Here is a 13,296-nt window from a genome sequence, read left to right on the forward strand (position 1 = left end):
TTATACTACATCCATTTCCCATAAGGTCTCATTATAAAACTGCAAACTTTCTAAGCATTTTTGCCTTTCTTATACATAGGTTTTTTTGCTCCCCCAAAATTTATTTTGGGGGGAGCATAATAGTCACCGCTTCGTCTGTCCGTCTGTGCGTCCCTGTGTCTGTCCAAGCACAATTTTTGTCCGGGCTATTTCTCAGCAACTAATGACCGGAATTCAATGAAACTTTATGGGAAGCTTCACTACCAAGAGGAGATGTGCATATATCAGCGGGTTATGGTCGGTTGATTTTTCACAGAGTTATGGCCCTTTGCAATTTTCCATTAACTGTACATATAGTGCAATTCTTGTCCGGGCTATTTCTCAGCAACTAATGACCGGAATTCAATGAAACTTTATGGGAAGCTTCACTACCAACAGGAGATGTTCATATTATCAGCGGGTTCTGGTCGGATGATTTTAAACAGAGTTATGGCCCTTTGAAATTTTCCATTAACTGTACATATAGTGCAATTCTTGTCTGGGCTATTTCTCAGCAACTAATGTCCGGAATTCAATGAAACTTTATGGGAAGCTTCACTACCAAGAGGAGATGTGCATATTATCAGCGGGTTCTGGTCGGATGATTTTTCACAGAGTTATGGCCCTTTGAAATTTTATAAAAAAAATTCTTGTCCCCCCAACTACTGTGTCCTCAAGACGTTTCCTTTTATCTAAATATATAGTGCAATATTGTGACCAAAAAAAACTTTGGGGAGCATCACCCGTCTCCGACGGTTTCTTGTTGCAATCTGGTATCATTTGAAAGATGGATGAGTCTTCTTCCAATAATTGCAATGAAATATTACCTTCTTTAAATTTACAAATAAATCTTATTGGCTTAAATGCAATCATCCTAAAAAACTGTTTCTGCAGTGAGATTTTGACAAGAGTGTAGTTCTTCATTAAATGCACCCCAAACGTTCATCTTTCATGTTTATCTCCAATGAAATGCACCTTGATGTTGCGAAATTTCTGTATGGCTTTTAAAACAGAGGAGAAATGAGAATGCTTAAACATTTTTCTATGTGTCACACACTCTTCAGAATGATGAATTTAATAGCTTGTTATTTCATATAATCTGCCTTCTCTTGAAAAAATATAACTGCATGAGGACACGCCATGTCTTCTTTGTCCAACAAATGGTCTTTGGCTTATCTATTTAGCCTCAGGACATTCCAGCACCATATGACACCACAGATGTCCTCAAATGCCGCTGAAAGTGCATACTAAGTGGTATTAAACTCAAAACTCTGCGTATGTGGGCTTTGTTTTATGTAAAGCCTCATTCTGTGATGATGCAGAATGTTTTTTTCATCCAATAACCTAATGAGGCCACTGATTAGAGAGATTAGCTCGGTGAAGTGAAATTGGTAAGTAGGCGCTTGAAGCGTTGGACTTGGTGGCATTGGAAGATCAATAATAGCTTTCCGGTGCTGTATGGAGTGTTTTAATTGATAAAAAAATACAAGAAAGCATGCAATCAGGGATGTGTCTGCAGTAAACTGACATGCAGGATTTATAGCAGAATTTATTCATAATGTTTGATATTGATGTGCTGAAATGATGGCATTCAGACTTGTATGCGGCTGCATGGCGTGTACAACAAATTTTTAAGTCAGATCAATTGTATGTTTTTTTATAGGCAAATTACATGATGTTTATTTTTGTGTTAACAAAAGGTGAGCTTTACTGAAAGAATTTGTGAACATGTAGCTGTATTTATGGAAATTAGTATTGCTTCAAAATGACTGATATTATATCATATAATTATAAATGAATGACTGAATGCATTTTTTTCTTGTCAATTTCTGATGAGTAAACCAAATCCAGTCCCATCAGAAACAATTTAAGTATTCCCTCCCCCCCCCCCCCCAGAAAAAATTGCCCTCTTAATGAAATGTAAAAAATGTGAGGGTATAATTTAAAGTAAAATTCAGTAAAACATGTTTTTAAGTATGTAATTGCAATTAAAACAGGAGTGAGAATATGCCCTGCTGTTATTCAATTTGCTATCTTTGTGTTACAATGGTCTCTCTTATTATTTAGCACATGGTAAGTAAGTCCGTGTTTCATACGGTTAGGGATTTTAAATTCAGTATTTTATTACTGAGACTTATATGATGTATATGACTTTAACTGCACATTTCTATTCAAGATCTTAAGCTAGCAGCTGGCTGCAAGAACATTGACTGTACAGTGCATTTTTTACAGAGCTAAAAAATTTGATGACAAAGCAACGTGGAAGGCTAACGATGACGGTACGGTGAACACGGAGGGCCCCCGCGTGATTGTGGGCGGGGAGGGCATGGGCATGTCAGGGGGAATCATTACCAAGTATGTGGGCCGCCCAGCGGGCCGCAGAGAGACACTGTTGTCCGGCACATCTCACCAGTTTTTGTGCTCCTTTCTATGATTTACTGTTTAGTTTTTTTGATTTCAGTTATTTTTTATCGTTATTGTTGTTATTATTATTATTACATATTATGATTTGAGCATGATTTTTCAGAGCTAAGAATTTTGAGAAGAGCAGTGATTACAATAAAACTTGGAAATCTTCTGAGGATGGCACTGTAAACACTAATGGGCCCCGTGTGATAGTGGACCAAGGGAATGGCGTGGGGCAGACAGGGGGGTATATCACGAGGTCAGCCAACCACTGTAACTTGCCTACAGCTAACCCTCATATTAACACCCTCTTCCCTGTTATGAGTCTGGTGTTGGAAAATCTTGCTCTCTGTTGTAGCAGTGTATTTATACTGGTAGTGGTGCTGTATAAACTGATTTGCTGCTGATGTCCATGTACATGGATGTTGCTGTGTACAGATATGTATGCATTCATCCATTTGTATATAGCTAACCCATGTCCTTTGTTGTATGATTGCTTTTGAAATATTAATCTTGCTAAAGAATAAACGATATCTTTAACACTTAATTTGATGATTACTACTAAAATGATAATAATAAAAATAGTAAATATATATTACTTCACTTTGAACAGTAAAATTGCCTGTTATATTTAAGTATGTCACACGCCTATCTTGTGTCATTTATTTTGAGCTCACCTGAGCGCAAGGTGTTCATGGTGAGCTTTTGTGATCGCCTTGCGTTGTGCGGTGACCACATTGGCCTTGTGAACACTCTAGAGGCCATATTATTTGTCCGATTATGAAATTTGGTGGACAAGTTCAAAAATGGTTCTAGTTGCTTGGAAAACAGGGCTGCCACGGTGCTGGGCATTTTTCCTTATATGGCTTTTTATGGCTTTGTTTACACTCTAGAGGCCACATTTATTGTCCAATCTTCATGAAACTTGGTCAGAATATTTTTTATCCCCCGCCATAGGCGGAGGGATATTGTTTTGGCGTTGTCTGTCCGTCCTTCTGTCCGTCTTTCCGGAGCCATATCTTGAAAGTGCTTTGGCGGATTGCATTTAAACTTGGTATGAGTATATATATGGATAATAGGATGATTCACGCCAAATGGCATTGTACACCATTAGATAATAAAAGAGTTATGGCCCTTTATATCTTGAAAAAAAGTTTTGTGTGTGTCCAGAGCCATATCTTGGAAGTGCTTTGGCGGATTTCATTGAAACTTGGTATGAGTGTCCAGAAGCATATTGGCGGGGAATATCAATTCAACGAATTTGCTTGTTCTAATTATATCTTAGATGATTTCGAAAATGGTTCTGGTCTGTTGAAAAACATGGCTGTCAGTTGGCGGGGCATGTTTCCTTATATGGCTTCAGTAAAACCTTGTTAAGACTCTAGAGGCCACATTTATTGTCTGATCATCACGAAACTTGGTCAGAAGATTTATCACAATTATATCTTGGACCAGTTTAAAAAATTGTTCAGCTCGCTTGAAAAACATGGCTGTCAGGGGGCGGGGCATTTTTCCTTTTATGGCTATGTATGGCTATAGTAAAAACTTGTTAACACTCTGGAGGCCAAATTTATTGCGCAATTTTCATGAAACTTGGTCAAAAGATTTGTCATAATTATATCTTGGACAAGATATAAAATGGTTCCGGTTGGTTGAAAAACATTGCCACCAGGGGGCGGGGCATTTTTCCTGATATGGCTATAGTAAAAACTTGTTAAAACTCTAAAAGTCTTTTTTATAGTCAAATCTTCATGAAACTTGGTCAGAACATTATTTCTAATGATATCAAGGATGAGATCAAAATGGTTCTGATCTGTTGAAAAACATAGCCGCCAGGGGGCGGGGCATTTTTCCTTATATGGCTTTAGTAAAACCGTGTTAAGACTCTAGAGGCCACATTTATTGTCTGATCATCATGAAACTTGTTAAGAAGAGTTGTCCCAACGATATCTTGGGCGAGTTAGAAAATGGTTCCAGTTGCTTGAAAAAAAAACATGGCCGCCAGGGGGTAGGGCATTTTTCCTTACATGTGTATATGGCTATAAATGGCTTAAGTAAAACCTTGTTAACACTCTAAAGGCTTGATTTGTTGTTTGATCCTCATAAAACTTGGTCAGAAGATTTGTCGCAAAGATATCTTGGATGCATTCGAAAATGGTACCTGTTGCTTGAAAAACATATTCCTTATATGTCTTTTGTAAAAACTTGTTAACACTCTAATAGTCATATTTGTTGTCTAATATTTATGAAACTAAATCAGAACATTTCTTTTAATGATATCTTGGATGAGTTTGAAAATGGTTCTGGTCTGCTGAAAAACATGGCTGCCAGGGGTCGGGAAATTTATCCTTATATGGCTATAGTAAAACCTTGTTACATTTATAGTTCACTCTTCATGAAACTTGGTCAAAACATTAAATTTTGTTCTTATGATATCTTGGGCTGCACAGAACAGGTCAGTTTTTTTGTATCTCAGGTGAGCAACTTTGGGTCTGTCATGCCCTCTTGTTCCTGAAATACCTTTTTGTTCGGCAAATTTTCATATGATTCACTTATTACACTTCATATGCAGATATTTGATATCATTGATATTTATCAATTCTTTATTTCTGTGATTACTTGGACTGGATGGTTATTTGTATGCTTCTTGGTATTTGCAAGTGGCGATATACATTGTGTGTGCCAACCATAGAAGTATACTTGTTGACTGGACTGAGGCTGCTCATTAGATTAGGTGAATTTTGAAGGAAGTGATTGCAGGAAATAGTGCATAGGCTATGCTAGATTACTAAGGCAGACTAGTTGTTGGGTATTTGCTTGCTTAGGATCCTCATGAGTATGACAAGCGCAGGTTGGAGAGTTGAGTGTAAATCCATTATATCTGCATAACATTTGTTGCACCAGTTATTATAGTTATTTCTCTCTTGGAAGAATCAAGTGGATATTGCTTTTCATACACTGTAAAACAGTTGGTTGGTAGAAAGGGTGGTCGGTAGGTTAGTCTGCAGACCTTTAATTTCTGCGCAATATATAGAGAATGCTTTTATATGCAACCATTCAAATTGTGTCTTATAATAACTTGAAGACATGTGAAGGAAATTCAAATTTGAAGGCAAGGAAGACACTTATCAACTTTTGAGATCAACAGGTCAAATGTCAAGGTCATAGGGCTTGTCACAGCATATTTGTTTCAGTTCGATATTGTGAGAATGTTTAATGGAAAATTTGCGAGTAAATTTAATTTAATTTATCAGGCTACATGTAGAAAGAACAAATAGTATTCAAGGCTTGACGGCTGGAAGCACATACAGTTGAATCTTGTTATCTCAAACTCAAGTTCAGGTAGGAGTCAAGAATAAATATTAAATAAATTTACGTGGTTTTTTAGTTCATACCTATATTTTCAAAATAATAATTACTTGATATAAATGTTTGTCTTTCTTGAAATGTCAACATGTTTCCCAGTTAACACTTGATATAGTCTTATGGCAGACCTATAGATGTTCACACTTTGCAAATATGTCAGCTCTTGCTCACAAAGTCAGTCTTTGATTTGTTACGTTCAGATAGCTGATGTAGTTTTTATGTGTATATTTTCTATGTTGGGTAGCATGATTGTGACTCGTACACATTTAATTTACTGCTTCCTTTTGTTTTGTATTGCATGTTGTATATATTCTGTTTGTTGATGGTTCTGGGTTTCACAGTTAAAATATTAGTTATTTCAACAGTGCTTTTGAAATTTGCCTTAGCAATTTTATAATTTGGTAAAAGATGTATTTCTAAAGAAAAAGCAATACATTTTAAATGATTTTTTTGTAAAGATCGATTAAGTTGTAATGTAAATTTTATTATTTCATTTGAAAATAATGGTGTTTTTTTATATCTTTTTAACATTTACAAAATCAAACATTCATACTTTTAAATGACATTTAATTCTGAAGAAAATTTAAAAGCCATTTTAGGTAATATTTTTATTGTAAGTCACATTTAGATGAAAATTGTAATTACATGTACTTGTTTTATAGACGATTTCAGAACAAAATTACCACTTGCTTGTTTAAAAAAAATAAATAATATATATATATGACTGACATGCTTTTAACTTGAACTAAGCAAACCACAGAGCCAAACTATTAACAATATGTTCAAAAGAGTTCATGCTGTCTGAATGTTTCTATCTATACACAGATTTGATTAATTCAGTAAGAATCAGTACTAAATAAGTTGTATTGACCTGAAGAAAACTTCTTAGTCCAATTCTTAATGTATTACATATAAATCAGTACATTAAAGTAGCAGTCTCACCATTCTTGGCTCTTCTGCGGAAAATTTCAATAAATCAAATTGAAGGAAAAAGTTTTCTCACTCTTACATTGACAGTATTAACCCATGTGTATCTCATTGCCAGGATCACAAACGATGCACGCGAGGATGAGATGGAACAGAACCTTGGCGAGGTGAGCGGCATGCTGGGAAATCTGCGCAACATGGCCGTCGACATGGGCAATGAGCTCGGTGCTCAGAACAGACAGCTTGACCGCATCAACCAGAAGGTACAGTGCACTGGGCAAAGATTGTGGCGCTATATACCAAGCATTACATAGACTGAGATGGAATATTATCCAAAGACTGAGAAAACATCTAGTATTCTTAAGGCTAAAAATAAAGATTATTCTCAAGGCTAAAAATAAGGATTTTCACAAGGCTCAAAATTTGTGGAATAAATATTGTCTTTGATGTAAAACATGGTAGCTAAAATTGAATGTTCTAATGCTGGGAAAGATCGAGCTAACAGGAAAACTAATAAATTGAAAAATAAATAGCAGAAAACATGACAAAATGATGCCAATACATGTTTTATAATAAGAAAATTACAAAATGACTATTATTTATTCAATGAACATGAAAATGGAAGGAGGTATGACATTTGGTCTACCCTTTTTAGCTCACCTGCTCTAAGTGAGCTTTTGTGATCACTTTTTGTCCGTTGTGCGTCGTCCGTCAAGCGCCGTCAACATTTGCCTTGTTAACTCTCTAGAGGCCACATTTATTGTCCAATCTTCATGAAATTTGGTCAGAAGATTGGTCTCAATGATATCTTGGATGAGTTTGAAAATGGTTATGTTTACTTAAAAAACATGGCTGCCAAGGGGCGGGGCATTTTTCCTTATATGGCTATAGTAAAATCTTGTTAACACTCTAGAGGCCACATTTATTGTCTGATCTTCATGAAAATTGGTCAGAAGATTCAACACAATTATATCGAAAATGATGCCGGTTGGTTGAAAAACATGGCCGCCAGGGGGCGTGGCATTTTTCCTTATATGGCTATAGTAAAACCTTGTTAACACTCTAGAGGCCACATTTATTTTCCTATCTTCATGAAACTTGCTCAGAAAATTTGTCCCAATGATATCTTGGATGAGTTCAGAAATGGTAACCTTTGCTTGAAAAACATGGCTGCCAAGGTGCGGGGGGCATTTTTCCTTATATGGCTATAGTAAATTTTTGTTAACACTCTAGAGGCCACATTTATTGTCCAATCTTCATGAAAATTGGAAAGAAGATTCATCCCAATAATATCTTGGACAAGTTTTAAAATGATGCCCTTCGGTGGAAAACATGGCCGCCAGGGGGCGGGGCATTTTTCCTTATATGGCTATATTAAAACCTTGTTAACACTCTAGAGGCCACATTTATTGTCCAATCTTCATGAAATACAGTCAGAAGATTTGTCTTATTGATATCATGGACAAGTTCGAAAACGGTTACGTTTGCTTGAAAAACATGGCTGCCATTAGGGGCGGGGCATTTTTCCTTATATGGCTATAGTAAAATCTTGTGTTAAAGAATCATTTGGTGTTGACATATGTGATAATAAAGACATTGATGAAGATTTAGTGTGTGTGAGACTTTAGGCAGTTGCCTCCCCTGAATATTTACTAGTTTTTTTTACGCTCTATAATCATTCACTATGTATATTAGTTGTAAGAATTTTCAATCAAATCAAAATATATATCAAACAATTTTATTGTGAAAAAGTAACACTAAATACAAATTGTTTGAGCACTATAATATTTGGTCTTTCTTAGTCTTTATCAGCAAAGTGAGAGACTAGGGGAGCCACTAACTAAATATGCACTGACCATTGATGATGATCTTGATTGTAGTCAGAGTCAAATGAAGAGAGGATCAAAGAGGCGAACACTCGAGCTCATAAACTTCTCAAGGCCTAGGCACCAACCCATTTGCTACATTAAATGGTTACCCATACTTGAATTGTTCTAGCTGTTGTACACTTGTTTAGTTTTTTAATCTTTGTTTCTACATTTTCAAGTTTGGTTAACTTTCCAGCAAAATTGTTGGATTACACAGTTAATGGACTGCTTGATACATTATTGAAGTTGACTGTACCATTTTCAATAATATGAAACAAATTTATATTGGTGTAATTCGTGTAATGAAATAAAGAGGTCTGTTAACTGTGTAACTGACAATAGTATTTATTGTGAATTTATTTTTGGTTCTCACTAATAGCACCGACAAAGACCTGTTATCTATAGGTCTTTGGCACCGATCATGACACAATTTTAGTTTCAGATCTAGTTGTCTTCCTAGAAGATCTAGTGGCGTTATACATGCACTATGATTTATACATTTAATATGTAACTTTGTTTTGCACCTCGATTATTTTCAGGAATTTGAAACTCAGTTCTAAACTATAATTAAATATTGCTAAATGAATTTATTGTATTGAACTTTTGACTTGGATTGCAGAAAATGGAAACACCTGTGTTATTGAGTTGATTATTACTCCTCAGTTTGGGTGTCATGTATGTTTGTTAATGCAGGTTTTAGGTTGGATTTTACTTTATGTTATTCTTTATTGTATCCTCTTGATGTTGTTTGTCAGTTCTTTTTGGTGTATTATCAAGTCATAATGTTGTCATTCTTGAAACAATAATGGAATATATGAGCATCAGGTTTATATGTGCAATATTAGTGGTCTTCTGCATCTTTGTATATGTATGCTAGTCTGAACAAGGAACTAGATCAAAGAATTTGCAAAAATGTTTTTTAATATATTTTAGATAATATACCAATATATATATATAAAGATATATACATTTACAAATAAATTATTTTCAGGGTTCATGATTTACTTTGTGAATAGTGTTTAATTGTTTGAAAACAAACTGTACCCATACTGTTACTGTTTTTCCAGGGAGATTCACTGAATACCAGGGTAGACACAGCCAACAAAAGAGCGAACAGAATATTGCGAGAACAGTGAGGGTGGTTAACTGGACCTGTGCACGGTGCCACTTTTTGAAGATATATCATCGTAAAAAATGCTCTATATTTTGTAGTTTTAGAATTGGTACACAAATCTGCATCAGTGAATTACTTATGGACAGAATATGGTTTTTACAAGAGGATGTAAATTCAAAATGCTAGTGCAAAATAATTGATTTTGTATTTAAGCTTCAACTCATAGACTCAACAGAAGTTTAACACACCAAATGCAAATGGTTTTAATTGCTATTCATCAAAGTAAAAGTAAAATTAAAGAACTTTAACTTTGGCTATGATTATAGATTGAAGAATTCATTCCAAAATATATAAAAAACAAGAAAGATCATCCTTGCTTACTCTACTATGGGAATGCTAAACTATTTCATAGAAAATTTACAGCACTTTAAGTCTGTGGCGTGTTAAAACTTTTGCCTAGTGTATATGTTGTCATGTGTTCCTTAATTAACAAGCTCTTGAGTTGTACCCTTGTCAGGCATCTGTCATGTTATGAATAACACAATTGGATTATCTTAGAGGGTTTCTCACTATTTCATGAATATAAACACATTATTATAACGATTATGTTCATATGAGTGTGCATGTGTAAGGACTTAACATGCATATATGCCCATTCTTGCTGCTGATGGTAATTTGGAAATAGTTTAAGACCCCCAAAGAGCTACAAGTAAGAAGAAAGAAAGAAGTGCAAAATTTGATTTTAATATTGCTGGAAATAAGTTATATTGTCTTCTTTCATATAAAAAAAAATTTTGTGAAGAAATTTCTTCAGTTACTATTTCTCAATGTCTTCAGAATGACTGGCTTCTTATTAACAAGCATGCAGACTATAAGATTAACAATTTTGACGATAGTGTGGTCAATATATTGCTTACTTTTCAATCTTCTTTACATCATCCCATGTTGTAATATGTCATCTTGGGAAAGGAATATCAGAGAAACATGAAACTTTGACATGCATGAATATCATAATGTACTGCCTATGTGTCCTGAAATCCCAGCTGTGTTAAACCTGTTTTAACTGGAACAGAAGTATACATAATCCTTGGATAGAAGGTGAAAGGTTAGGTAGTGTAGGTTTTCTAGAAATTTCTTTACTGTTCTTGGTATGTGTTGTCATTTCATTGGTTCTATGGTATCAAGTGCCAAAATGAAGTCCATAAGCACAGCACTGTTCATTGCATTTATATGTTATAAATTGAGACAAATCATGGTCGTAGATTAATAGTTGTTGACATTGCAGATTCAGTGGCAACAGATTTGAAATATGCTGATGAGCTGAGTATAAATGAGTCGTGTTCTGAGAAAACTGGGCAAAATGCATGTGTGTAAAGTGTTGTCCCAGATTAGCCTGTGCAGTCCGCACAGGCTGATCAGGGACGACACTTTCTGCTTTTATGACATTTTTCGTTTAAATGAAGTCCCTTCTTTAGCAAAAATCCAATTTAGGCGGAAAGTGTCGTCCCTGGTTAGCCTGCGCGGATTGCACAAGGCTAATCAGGGACGACACTTTACACACATGCATTATGCCCAGTTTTCTCAGAAAACAACTCAAATAATACTGCTTGAATTAAGATGTATTATTGTGAAATATAAATAATATGCCACTTTTTGTTATAATGTTCAAAACACTGTTTTGAAAGTCTTTAGGTATACTTTAATTATGCTAATCAAATAGTTTTATTTGAATGTTACTGATCAATGCTCATTTAGAATATTTAAATATATAATTTCTGGATGTCCTTTCTTAATCATATATCACATTTAACAAGTTTAAGAAATGACAAGTGGGATATGATGTAAAAACTTTGTGTTGACAATGTTCCCATTTTACTAAGGTGATGCAAATTGTTGGCTTTGTGTCAATTTGTTTTCATGAACTTGTGCAATAGCTTTGCAAGACTACAGTTAGAAGATGAGATCCTGTCTGATACGGTATTGTGCATGATGTGTAGATTATGAAAGTTATCAAGCTTACGCTCCAGTACTCTAATGTCAGTTTGTTCTAACTGTAGGAACATCTTAATGGTCATCATAATTTCATTTTTTGTATCATTTTTGAATTTTGTTTCATAAGATGGTTTGAGAGAGACAATATTATAAGCAGTTGCTTAACAATAATTTAATATATTGGCATCATTCCAGATGTATTCACAATTTTTATTAAGGTTTCTCAACATTATTGTTTTGCTATTTTTGTGAAGGGGATAATTACTATTGGTCCTCCACAAGTGTAAATACTCATTATTCTGCTTTAAATTTGTATTTAAATATTATATTTTATCTTCATGAAGTAATAATATTTGGAGAAAACACTATTCTTAGTGTGTTTGCCCTATGATTAACCCTTTCAGTGCGGGAACCGAATTTTGAAGGCCTTTGCAAACAGTTTGGATCCAGATGAGACGCCACAGAACGTGGCGTCTCATCAGGATCCAAACTGTTTGCTATTCTGATAGTATTCTTTGAAAAAAAATCGAAGAAAATGCTAATTTTAGAAATTTAGCAGACAACATTTTAGCAGACAACAAATTTCCCAGCATGCAAAGGGTTATGTCTGTTTTAAGAACACAAATGATATTAACTTTAAGGAACATTTGAAGTAAAATATTTACTCCACATTTGAATGAAGAATGCTTTTTATATTTGTCTAAAATTGACAATAAGCCTAATGACAGTATAATTGATTATCTGTTAAAATCATATCATAGATATTATAATGCATATCTATCATACAATTTAATTTAATTGTGTGCATTTGTAAGAATGACACTTCATGGCTAGGGTTAATTCTTTTTACTACAACAAAGAATGCTTAATGTAAATTTGACTACATACATTGTTTATAGTGTACATTTTTTTTCCTCTGAAGACTGGGACCAAGTTTTGTGTGCAAGTATTTTTGCTTTCCTAAAACTATCTCTATCAACTAAATTCTTTTTCTGTTGTTTAGTTATTTTTTCAAAGAAAGAATAAGATTTACCACCCGCAAGAATGCCTCTTAAAAACAGGGAAATATTTTAAAAACATACTTAAACATGCTGGATACATAATCGCATCGGTCCAGGCTGTTCATATAAAGACAATGTTCGCTAATGAATGACTTGATCTAGAAAGATTTTTTCTAAGAAAAAGCATTAATGAAACAACAACACTTTTTTTGAGTCCATGCGAGTCATCTGGGTTCAAGATTAATCACAAGCGCATTCTGAAAAGTATCAAGTGTGGTAACCACTATCAAATTTAGTGTGAAAGTTATACAATATTTTAGTATAAAAAATGTATTGGCTGCAAAATATGAAATATGATCATTACTGTATGGGCATTGTAGATTTTGCATATGACTGATGAACAGTTTTTAACTTATTTTATATCATCATATTATGTATTAAGTATGTATGTTTTGATTGTATGAACTGAAAAGTTTTCATTAAATATAATTGAATCTTAAATCGTAATTTTTATTTTTCATTTTATGCCATTCTCTGTCTTTTTGAATACAGTGGTCAAATAATCACCATGGTCTGGATGAAAAATATCCTGGTTTCATAAATG

At 34.3% G+C, this 13,296-nt stretch overlaps 1 protein-coding gene across 3 annotated transcripts in view; it reads left to right on the top strand.

Annotated features, from left to right (window-relative positions):
* LOC127871859 (synaptosomal-associated protein 25-like) overlaps nucleotides 1-13,193 on the top strand; it is a 100,560-nt gene extending 87,367 nt beyond the window's left edge. Inside the window, exons 6-9 of one of the 3 annotated variants that reach the window (XM_052415118.1) lie at nucleotides 2,546-2,683; nucleotides 6,836-6,980; nucleotides 8,598-8,690; nucleotides 9,653-13,193. In XM_052415118.1, coding sequence (XP_052271078.1) covers nucleotides 2,546-2,683; nucleotides 6,836-6,980; nucleotides 8,598-8,663 — 349 coding nt within the window. In that variant the 3' untranslated portion in view covers nucleotides 8,664-8,690; nucleotides 9,653-13,193. Of the gene's footprint in view, nucleotides 1-2,250; nucleotides 2,374-2,545; nucleotides 2,684-6,835; nucleotides 6,981-8,597; nucleotides 8,691-9,652 lie in introns of all 3 variants that reach the window. The other 2 variants (XM_052415120.1, XM_052415117.1) reach the window with 2 other exon arrangements.
* The last annotated feature ends 103 nt before the right edge of the window (nucleotides 13,194-13,296 follow it).

The sequence above is a fragment of the Dreissena polymorpha genome, chromosome 3, assembly GCF_020536995.1.
Source record: "Dreissena polymorpha isolate Duluth1 chromosome 3, UMN_Dpol_1.0, whole genome shotgun sequence".
Classification (NCBI taxonomy): domain Eukaryota; kingdom Metazoa; phylum Mollusca; class Bivalvia; order Myida; family Dreissenidae; genus Dreissena; species Dreissena polymorpha.